Source organism: Scardinius erythrophthalmus (genome assembly GCF_964197995.2).
Source record: "Scardinius erythrophthalmus genome assembly, chromosome: 18".
NCBI classification, from domain to species: Eukaryota; Metazoa; Chordata; class Actinopteri; order Cypriniformes; family Leuciscidae; genus Scardinius; species Scardinius erythrophthalmus.
Window position 1 is genome coordinate 38,905,280 of NC_138238.1, and position 12,071 is coordinate 38,917,350.

General features: G+C 46.4%; 1 protein-coding gene across 2 annotated transcripts in view; it reads right to left on the reverse strand.

Annotated features, from left to right (window-relative positions):
* Positions 1–6,045: 6,045 nt before the first annotated feature.
* Positions 6,046–12,071, reverse strand: part of abcc3 (ATP-binding cassette, sub-family C (CFTR/MRP), member 3) — a 112,686-nt gene continuing 106,660 nt past the window's right edge. For both annotated transcript variants that reach the window (XM_081392991.1, XM_081392990.1), the window contains exon 31: positions 6,046–6,489. In XM_081392991.1, coding sequence (XP_081249117.1) covers positions 6,381–6,489 — 109 coding nt within the window. In that variant the 3' untranslated portion in view covers positions 6,046–6,380. The remainder of the gene's footprint in view (positions 6,490–12,071) is intronic.

The window sequence follows — 12,071 nt, forward strand, 5'->3', positions numbered from 1 at the left end:
GAGACTCAGATCTTGAAGTGACCGGGAGTGACATAATTCTCTGAGAGATGACTACGATGGATCTGACAGTGTCTTGAATAACAGACAGTGACTCCGATCTTGGCGTTATTGTCTGAGAGGTGACAGCAGTTAATTTGACTAAGTCTTGAATAACAGTTAGTGACTCAGATCTTGAATTGACTGGCGTTATTGTCTGAGAGGTGATAGCGGTAGATTTGACTGTGTCTTGAATAACAGATGGTACCTCAAATCTTGAAGTGACTGGAACTGGCATATCTGTCTGAGAGACGACAGCGGTTGATTTGGCTGTAGCTTGAATAACAGATAGTGAGTCAGATCTTGAAGTAATTGGCATAGTTGACTGAGAGATGACCGCAGTTGACTTAGAGGTGTCTTGAATAACAGATAGTAATTCAGATTTTGAAGTGATTGGGACTGACCTGGATGTCTGAGAAGTGGTGGGGTTGGTTTGACTGGCTCTGAGGTAGATGTGGTGGACTGGACTGCCCTATTCCGTCTGGATCTCAGTCTCCTCGTAGAAGCCAAAGGAGGATCATAAATGTGACGAGACAGGCGGGGAAAGTTGAAGGCAGATGCAGGTGGGCTTGGGGGCATTCCCCACTTACTGCAATTACTAAGGTAACTAGCGAAATCCCAGAAATCCAGAATATGGAGAGAATCCATCTCCCATGCAGGCAAGGGGTCATCCAGGCAGGAGTTAAAGATATGCTTGAGAGCAGCATCATTATAATCTAGCCCCCTAGACCAGGTCCAAAACTTCTGGGCAAAACCCCCAACTCCTAAGCCATCCTGGCGAAGAGCAGTGAGACTACGATGACGGGCCATTCTCTCTTGCATGTTGGCAGGTGGCAGAACCTTGATGCTCATCCTGCTGAGTCCTGTTCTGGCCAGTTTGTTCTGTTATGGATCTGTGAAGGAGGACTCAAATGCAGGATGACAATTAACAGCTTTATTGACAAATAGATGACACGACGGGGTGGGAGAAGGTAGCAATCCAAACAATAGGTAGAGATGAGACAATGACAACAGCAGAGCAGCAGATGTAATGAGGTGTCCGTAGGCTGGAGTGTTGATATGTTAGATCAGAGTGAGACCAGAGGTAACCAGCTAAAGCCAGACAGGAACTTCTTACAGCTTGGCGCTCAGGAATCTCAGGCTCAGAACAGGGCTGCTTGTTGGACAGGACTTGGACAGGACTGGAACAGGGAAACAAGACAGACAGAGCCAATGGCAGTAAACAGAGCACTAACAAACTTCTACAACAAAACACTAACGATTTAAGAGGAACGATACTGAGACATAGTAGTACACTGAGGTACAACATTTAACGAACTGGCAAACACAAAAGGGAAAGAGCGAACATATAAAGGGAGCTAAGAACATGAGGAACAGGTGAGCACACTCAGACAAACAAGGACTCAACAAGAAGACAGGTGCTAACACTCAAACAAGGACTCAACTAAACAAGGGGGCGTGGTACCGGGAAACAAGGAGGAAGGGACAGAGGAGCAGATGGCAAACACAAACAAAGACACAGCCATGTGTTTAAGCACAACATAAACATAGATACATTGAACAGAGACAACACAGACAACACTGCCAGGGCAGAACCCTGACAGCTCTTTTATGACGGATAGATGCACTTTTATGATGGACAGATGCTCTTTTATGATGGACAGATGCACTTTTATGATGGACAGATGCACTTTTATGATGGATAGATGCTCTTTTATGACGGATAGATGCACTTTTATGATGGACAGATGCACTTTTATGATGGACAGATGCACTTTTATGATGGACAGATGCACTTTATGATGGACAGATGCACTTTTATGATGGACAGATGCACTTTATGATGGACAGATGCACTTTTATCATGGACAGATGCACTTTTATGATGGACAGATGCACTTTTATGACGGATAGATGCACTTTTATGATGGACAGATGCTCTTTTATGATGGACAGATGTACTTTTATGATGGACAGATGCTCTTTTATGACGGATAGATGCACTTTTATGATGGACAGATGCACTTTTATGATGGATAGATGCACTTTTATGATGGACAGATGCACTTTTATGATGGACAGATGCACTTTTATGATGGATAGATGCTCTTTTATCACGGATAGATGCACTTTTATCATGGACAGATGCGCTTTTATGATGGATAGATGCGCTTTTATGATGATAGATGCACTTTTATGATGGATAGATGCACTTTTATGATGGATAGATGCACTTTTATGATGGACAGATGCTCTTTTATGATGGACAGATGCACTTTTATGATGGACAGATGCTCTTTTATGATGGACAGATGCACTTTTATGATGGACAGATGCACTTTTATGATGGACAGATGCTCTTTTATGATGGATAGATGCACTTTTATGATGGGCAGATGCACTTTTATGATGGATAGATGCACTTTTATGATGGACAGATGCACTTTTATGATGGATAGATGCACTTTTATGTTGGACAGATGCACTTTTATGATGGATAGATGCACTTTTATGATGGACAGATGCACTTTTATCACGGATAGATGCACTTTTATCATGGACAGATGCACTTTTATGATGGATAGATGCACTTTTATGATGATAGATGCACTTTTATGATGGACAGATGCTCTTTTATGATGGACAGATGCACTTTTATGATGGACAGATGCACTTTTATGATGGACAGATGCTCTTTTATGATGGATAGATGCACTTTTATGATGGGCAGATGCACTTTTATGATGGATAGATGCACTTTTATGATGGACAGATGCACTTTTATGATGGATAGATGCACTTTTATGTTGGACAGATGCACTTTTATGATGGATAGATGCACTTTTATGATGGACAGATGCACTTTTATCACGGATAGATGCACTTTTATCATGGACAGATACGCTTTTATGATGGATAGATGCGCTTTTATGATGGATAGATGCACTTTTATGATGACAGATGCTCTTTATGATGGACAGATGCACTTTCATGATGGACAGATGCTCTTTTATGATGGACAGATGCACTTTTATGATGGATAGATGCACTTTTATGACAGAAAGATCCCCTTTATGAGGGATAGATGCACTTTTATGATGGATAGATGCACTTTTATGATGGATAGATGCACTTTTATCATGGATAGATGCACTTTATGATGGACAGATGCTCTTTTATGATGGATAGATGCACTTTTATGACAGAAAGATGCACTTTTATGAGGGATAGATGCACTTTTATGATGGATAGATGCACTTTTATGATGGATAGATGCACTTTATGATGGACAGATGCTCTTTTATGATGGATAGATGCACTTTTATGACAGAAAGATGCACTTTTATGATGGATAGATGCACTTTTATGACAGATAGATGCACTTTTATGATGGATAGCAGTGAGCGTGAGGCGTCTTGTTGGGAGATGAATGGGAATAAACAGCTCCTCCTGTTAGGATCCTCGCGGCCTCTGCCAATGTTTGTCACTCACGAGGATATTTAAAGATCCGGGATCTTTTTTTGCCTCCGGGAGTTTCTTCGTGATTAAGCTTGCATCGTGAGCCGGAATGAGCTGTGGAGGGAATTTTGTGGGCTTGTCTCACTCAATTGGGCAATTTCATTTCTGAAGAAGTGTTTGACATTCAGAATGAGGAGAAAACCATTGAACAAGCTGAAAGTCTGAGACTCTGCAGACATTTTACACACACACACACACACACACACACACACACACACACACACACACACACACACACACACACACACACACACACACACACACACACACACACACACACACACACATATATATATATACATACAGTAATGTATATAGTAATGAAACTATAATATATATGATATATATAGTAGGATATAATATATATATATATATAGGAATGAATATATATAGTAATGAAACTAACCCAAAATATATAAAAATTCATTAATTTAAATAAAATAAACATTAATTAAACAAGAATAAAATATAAAAACATGAATTTTATTACTTAAAAAAAACTATGTTGAAAAAAAATGTAATGAAAAAAAGACAATGAACTAAACTTAAAATTCTAATCAAAAATATTAATAGAATATCATCGATACTAAAATAATCAGGTTGATACCTAAACTGATTATTAAATTAAATAAATTAAAAGGATAATAAGACGATTAGTTCAAATTTAATTTTCAAATACATTACCATTCAAAAAAAATGTTTTGTTTTATAAAGGAAAATAATCATTTTATTCAGCAAGGACGCATTCAATTGATCAAAAGTGACAGTAAAGACATTTAAAATGTTATAAAAGATTTTATTTCAGATAAATGCTGTTCTTTATTCATCAAAGAAACCGAAAAAATAAAATGTTTCACAGTTTCCACAGAAACATATAACATATAACTGTTTTCAACACTGATAATAATCATAAATGTTTCTTGATCATCAAATCCTCATATTAGAATGATTTCTGAAGGATCATGTGACACTGAAGACTGGAGTAATGATGCTGAACATTCAGCTTTGATCACAGGAATAAATTACACTTGATAAAACAGCTGATTTACATTCTAATAATATTTTGTAATTTTTACGGTATTTTTGATCAAATAAATGCAGCCTTGGTGAGCAGAAGAAACTCTTTCAAACACATTAAACATCTTTCCAATCCCAAACTTTTGTAAAGTAGTGTATATTTACATGTCTATAATTGGTATTTTTTAACTTTAAGTGACTAAAGTCGATCTCAACAGATTATGATCATGATAGATAGATGAAATGTGTCCCATATCTTCAGCTGTGGATCTGTAGATCTGATGTGTTGATCTCGAGGTGTTTACAGTGAGACAGGAGCAGCTGTGTCCAGAATGAGAGGAATGACGCCCTTTGACCTGCTTTATGTTGGATAAACTGAGGCAGATTTTCATACATTCACACTAAAGCACTCAAAGACTCGACGCTTTAGCGTTGTATGTGTAATAACCTGTTGATAAAAGCACGAGTGTCTTCAGTTTAGAGGTGTTTAACTTATGAACAGCTTTAGTTGATGTTTGGCTCTATTGAAGGAAAGGAAGGCAGTGTGTGTTTCATGTTATCACCATCACGTCCTCTAGTGGCCAGATCTTACACAACTATCACTTCACACACTCATTCATCACTGATCAACACTTTTTTTTTTTAAATGATAGTAATCAATAAATAAATATTGCACAACTGCAGATAATGCCTGAACTTTGCTGAAAATATCTTGATACTTTTTGCAAGCTGGGAGAGTGTGCGGGATTTTGTCGTTTCTATATAGTAATATTTTGGTAACACTTTACAACAAGGTTTATTCATTAACATGAACAATACTTCTACAGAATTTATTAATCTTTGTTAATGTAAATTTCAACATTTACTAATACATTATTAAAATAAATCAAATGTTGTATTTGTTAACATTAGTTCAACAAACAATGAACAGCTGGATTTTTATTAACTAATAAATTCAGTATTTACTAATAAATACTGTAACAAATGTTTTGTTAGTTCATGTTAGTTAATACATTAACTAATGTTAACTAATGAACCTTATTGTAAAATGACCAATATTTTAGTAAACAATAATTTACCCTTCATGCTTTCTTTGAAAATGTATTTGATACACTATTAACTGTCAACTTTAATTTAAACTTTTTGATCAGAAAACCGTTAAACATTACAATTATATTTTATTTTAAAATAGTTTAAACCTACAAAATCTGTAGTTATTTTAATGGCAATCTATTTTGTTTTATTTAGAATTTAGAGAAAGTATTACTTTTTTAATAAATCCAACAATATATTATTATTATTATTATTATTTAGCTGGCTGGTTTTGTCAAAATTATGAGAAATCAATAATGCTGTATTGTTCATGCAGTTAAATAAGCTAATTACAATAAACTATAAATTAAACACAAATGCACACACACATATATGATATTACTCTGGTTAAAAACAGAAAGCATGAAATGCACACAGAAATAGTATAAATTTTTTAATAAATGCAACAATGCTCCAATTCTGGTAAAAGAATTCAAGTTTGTACAGATTTGGTTTACAAAAGGAATCACACACGTAACTGAGCAGTAAATCTTCCCTATGAACAACTTCAGAAAGTGACTTAAATAATACAGTACAAAAATAGACTGCTTCATCCTGACAGTGACTCATTCAGTAACAGTGGCACTGTAGTTATAGAAAACACAATTAATGTAAAAAACAATAAGAGATCCTGGACGCTGCTGAGTGAGAACAAACCCACACATTCAGAGTCTGAGAGTGAGCGAAGGCACAGCGGTTTCTCACAGCGAAACGCTTCACACTAAACCTGCGTCTTTAGCCATGCCGAAGAATATTCCTTTCTGAGCGATGAGAGTCGCCGGCGTGTCGAACTCTGCGATCTCACCTTTATCCAGAACAAGCACTCTGTGTCGAGAGAAAAACATGCAGGTGTAAGAACGTCTCGGTTACGTATGTAACCCTCGTTCCCTGAGTAGGGAACGGGGACGTTACGTCGGATGACGACGAATGGGGTTTCGCTTAGAAATCCTATCATCTTCGAGTATTAAAACACGAGCCAATGGCAATAAAATGCCATGGGTCTGCGGAATTTGCATAGCGTAACTCCGCCCCATGCAGGGGGTATATAAGGAAGTGCGCGAGCAACATGCAGACTATGTCTTCGCTGAGGAGCCGAGACTGAACTCAGGCGTTCCAGCGGTACAGCGGAAGTGGCAGGGAGACGTAACGTCTCCGTTCCCTACTCAGGGAACGAGGGTTACATACGTAACCGAGACGTTCCCTTTCGTTGTCACTCCGAGTTACGTCGGATGACGACGAATGGGGTTCCCAGTGTAATCACGCCACCTCTCGACTGTCTTCCAGTGCCCTGCGTAAGTCTGAGCTCCCTGTCGTGAGACTAGCACGGACGAAGGACTCCTACTTAACACAGGAATACCAAGGTACACTGGGAAGCATATCCAGTAGAAATATGCAATCATGCCCAGCCCGAAGGGGGGGACTTAAGAATACACATATGACCCGAAGGAACTGCATAAGGAGAATCACTGGGGTGTCCAGCCGCAGGTGGAATATTTCAACCCCAGGGGTGGCAAGGTGGCTTGCCAAGGGAAAGACACATGCTCAAGGAGGCTTACAGTGGAATACACATGTGGGGGTCGCCCGGAGGGGAACCATGCACATGGAGGCACCTAGCCAACGCGAAAGCTGCCGGTGGCATAACTCTGGCGTGGTCGACCTTGCTGCTGGTAAGCCAAGCAATGGCGTCCACTATCCAGTGAGACAACCTTTGCTTGGAGAGAGCCTTTCCCTTCAGCTTCCCACCATAACAGACAAAGAGCTGGTCTGAGGTCCTGAAACACTGCGTTCTGTCTACGTAAGCACAGAGGGCGCGTACTGGACAGAGCAGTGCCAAGGCTGGGTCTGCCTCCTCCAAAGGCAGCGCTTGCAGGTTCACCACCTGATCTCGAAAAGGTGTGGTGGGAACCTTGGGCACACATCCAGGCCGGGGTCTCAGGATCACGTGAGAGTTAGCCGGCCCGAATTCCAGGCACGCTTCGTCAACCGAAAATGCCTGCAGGTCCCCTACCCTCTTGATGGAGGCCAATGCAACCAGGAGCGCTGTCTTCTTCATTGACAGGAACTTAAGCTCCACTGATTGCAGAGGCTCAAAGGGAGCACTCTGCAGGGCAGTTAAAACCACTGAGAGGTCCCAAGAGGGTACGAGGGGAGGACGAGGAGGATTCAATCTCCTCTCTCCCCTCAGGAACCTGACGACCAGGTCGTGCTTCCTCAAGGACTTACCATCAACTGCGTCGTGATGAGCGGCAATGGCGGCAACATACACTTTCAGGGTGGGGGGAGACAGCCTTCGCTCCACCCTTCTTGCAGGAAGGAAAGCACGACACTGATGGGGCATTTCGTGGGTTCAAGATTTTTAGAAGAACACCAGTTGACGAAGAGGTTCCACTTCAACGCATAGACATGTCTCGCGATGCTCTAGCGGAAGTGATGGTAGCCACCACCGCTGGTGGTAGGGTACTCAAACCTACCTCGTCCCGTCCAGGAGCCACACGTGGAGGTTCCACAGATCGGGACGAGGGTGCCATAAGGTGCCCCGTCCCTGAGAAAGCAGGTCCTTCCTCAGGGGAATAGGCCAGGGAGGTGCTGTCGCGAGGAGTACTAGTTCTGGGAACCAGGTGCGGTTGTGCCAGTATGGGGCAACCAAAATTACCTGCTCCTCGTCCTCCCTGATCTTGCGCAAGGTCTGCGCAAGAAGGCTCACTGGGGGAAACGCATACTTGCGGAGGCCCCGCGGCCAGCTGTGCGCCAGTGCATCCGTGCCGAGCGTGCCCTCGGTCAGGGAATAAAACAGGTCGCAGTGGGACGAGTCGTGGGAGGCAAACAGGTCTACCTGTGCGTCCCCGAACTGATCCCAAAACAGCTGAACCGTCTGGGGATGGAGTCGCCATTTTCCAGCGAGAGGCCGAAGCCGAGACAGCTCGTCGGCCGCCTGGTTCAGGTCTCCCGGGATATAAATGGCTCGAAGCGACCTCAGAGGCTTCTGACTCCATATGAGGAGGTGGCGGGCGAGTTGCGACATACAGCGGGAGCGTAGACCACCTTGACGGTTGATGTACGCTACTGTGGCGGTATTGTCTGATCGGACTAGTACGTGTTGACCCCTGAGCAACGCCCGAAAGCGGTGCAGGGCAAGGCGTACAGCCAGCAACTCGAGGCAAATGACATGCCAAAGGCGCTGGGGTCCTGTCCAGGAGCCCGCGGCAGCATGTCCATTGCACATGGCACCCCAACCCGTGGCGGAGGCATCTGTTGATACAACAACATGCCTGGAAGCTCGTTCTAAGGGAACTCTGGCCCGTAGAAAATTGAGGTTCGACCACGGGGAGAAGGTCTGATGGCAGGTCGGAGTCACTGGGACTCGGAGCCTGCCGTGTTGCCATGCCCACCTCGGGACTCGATCGCGAAGCCAAAGCTGAAGCGGTCTCATATGAAGCAAACCGAGCGGCGTTACTGCGGCTGTGGATGCCATATGCCCCAGGAGCCTCTGAAAAAGTTTCAGTGGGACCGCACTCTTGCCCTCGAACTGACGAAGACAAGTCAGCAGTGACTGCGCGCGCTCGCTCGTAAGCTGCGCGCACATGGCGACCGAGTCGATTTCCATACCGAGAAAAGAGATCCTCTGCACTGGCAGAGTTTGCTCTTCTCCCAGTTGACCCGAAGGCCCAGACGAGCTAGGTGCCGGAGCACAAGGTCCCTGTGTTCGCAAACCTGGTCTCGAGAGTGAGCTAGGATCAGCCAGTCGTCGAGATAGCTCAGGATGCGAACCCCGTGTTCGCGTAGGGGAACAAGGGCTGCCTCGACGACCTTCGTGAAGACGCGAGGAGACAGGGCTAGCCCGAAAGGGAGAACCGCGTACTGTATGCCTGTCCCTCGAAAGCAAACCGTAGAAACGGTCTGTGTCGAGGAAAAATGGAGACATGGGAGTAGGCGTCCTTCAGGTCAATCGCTGCAAACCAATCCTGCGGCCGCACGCATTCGAAAATGCGTTTGGCCGTGAGCAACTTGAACGGCGTCCTCTTTTTTGAAGGGAGCGGTTCAAGACGCGCAGGTCCAGGATTGGTCGTAACCCACCGGATTCTTCGGTACAATAAAGTAGGGGCTGTAAAACCCAGACTTCATTTCGGCTGGAGGGACAGTCTCGATCGCACCCTTCGCCAGTAGGGTAGCGACCTCCGCTCTCATGACAGGGGCATTGCTACCGGCCATAGTGAGTGAATTCCCCTGAGGCGGGGAGGAGACCACGCGAACTGAATCACGTAGCCGAGCCTGATGGTTCTCCGACCCGGCGGGACAGTCCGGAAAGCTCTAGCCAGGCCTCCAGAAACTGCGCCAGCGGGGTTATTCGAACCACAGACGTACCGTCGGGGGTGCAGCGAGGCGGAATGACCGGCCCAGGCGTGGGTGGCATAGCGGCCCGGTGCGGGGGCACGGCCATAAACCGCGTCCTGCCAGAGGAGGCCAGGGGAGGACCAGCGTCCCACGGGGGCGTGCTCTGGCAGGGGTCTGGCGACAGAGGGGGATGAGAGGAGCGTGGCCCGTGGGCGGCGCGTGCTGTCATCCACAGCCTCTTGGGGCTCAGAGAAAGAGCATTAGTTCTTTTGTAGAGATCTTCACCCAGCCCTCAAGCGGGGGAAGGAGTGATCCTGCTACCAGCTCCTGAAGAACTGAGCCCTAACTCCAAGCTGCCTGTCTCAGGTTTTGTGCTGCTCAGCCAGGTGTTAGCCGGCTAAGGGGCAGAGACAGGCGGTGCCAGCCTCCAGCGACCCCCTTGTGCTCAGGCCAGTGAAGGCTCGAGGGGAGGAGCCGCAAGGAGGCGGCGTCGGCGGGAAGCAGACTAAGCAGACCACACCGACAGATGACCGTCAGTGCAGAAGCCTCAGTCTGCTTGTGGATTGATCGAAGACTGTTGGGCGCAGTCCTCAACCACCCCGCCGACCAGGCAGCCCGCCTCAAGGTGCTGCTTAGGCTGGCGTGGCAGTCTAAGGGGCGGAGACGGGCAGCGCCGCCCTCCTGCGGCTTCCTCCTGCTCAGGTCCGTTTGCAGGCCAGAGGGGAGCAGCCGCATGGATGGGGGCTTGGCGGGAAGCAGACTGAGGAGGCCGCACGGATGGATGACCATCGGTGCCGGACCCGAGTCTGCTTCAGGTGGTCGAAGCCACACCGCCAAAGAGCTCAGCCTGGGACATGGGGGAGCTGAGAAAATGAATTCTCAGACCCTGCCACATCAACCTGGCTAAGCCCATGTCTGGACCACATAGTGGACATCACCTGACCCAGGATCACGCAGGTACCGATGTCGCCCGAGAGCGAGGTCAGTAGTGTGCGTGGCGGAACAACCAGGCCGGGCATGGGAGGCATAGCGTCCCAGCATAGGGGCGTGGTTAGAATTTCCGCGTTCTGCCAGGGTTGGCCAGGGAAGGACGAGCGTTCCACTGCGGCCGGTTCGACAGAACTCCCGGGACAGCACTGCATCGAAGGCGCAGGCGACACACAGCACTGCATGACCGTGCCACTATAGTGACAGGGAACATACAGACCATGATCGCCGTGCGATCGAAAGCAGCGAAGGCGGAGGACACCCGCGGGCCGCGAAAGTCACGTGGAGTTTCGCGCAGCGCAGGTGTCCTGATGCACGTCCGGGAGAAGCTTACAGCGCTCGGGGGGAGGGCGGGGCCACTCCAGCCGATGCTTTCAGCTGCCCGGGAAAGCATGGCTGACAGCTCTGGATCGGTCCCGGCAACGATGGCACTCCCGTGGGAGGCAACGCAGTCGAAACTTCATTTCCAGAGGAATCAAGCCCGCCTTGTGATGCTGTGAGTGCATGGTCTGCGATGTGGAGGGGGGTGTGGCCCGAGGAATTGACTCGTCGGTTGTTGTGCCACACCAAACCCTCAGATCACCCTGGCCACCAGCCAAAGTATCCCTTCTCGAGGAAGAGATAAATTGGGGTGTGGCAGAGGGGACTCTACTCACATGGAGATCATTGAGTCTTGATCTATAAACATCGCGATGGTCATGTTCCCGCAATGAAAACATGACTCATCAACGAGCGCTGCCAAGCGTGATTAAGCCCAACACGCAAAACAGCGCTCGCGACCGTTAGGCAGATGACTGACGCACACACATCCAGAAAATACACGGGCGAACCGTCTTGAAAAAGACGTGCCGCGTGCAGCTCTTTTAGAGAGTGGAAAAGCTCAGCAGAGTGCTGAAGCACCCAGGGAGAAACACACTCACTGTCGGCAGATTACTGCACAAATCAGCAGCAGGAAATGCGATCTCGCTGGAAGCGCCGTCACACCAACACACTGAAGAGCCGCTCGTCTCGAAGAGATTTGAGATGACACTCAAAAGGCTTGTGGAGTGAAGTACTGAACTTGGCTCCGAAGCGAAAACATAGTCTGC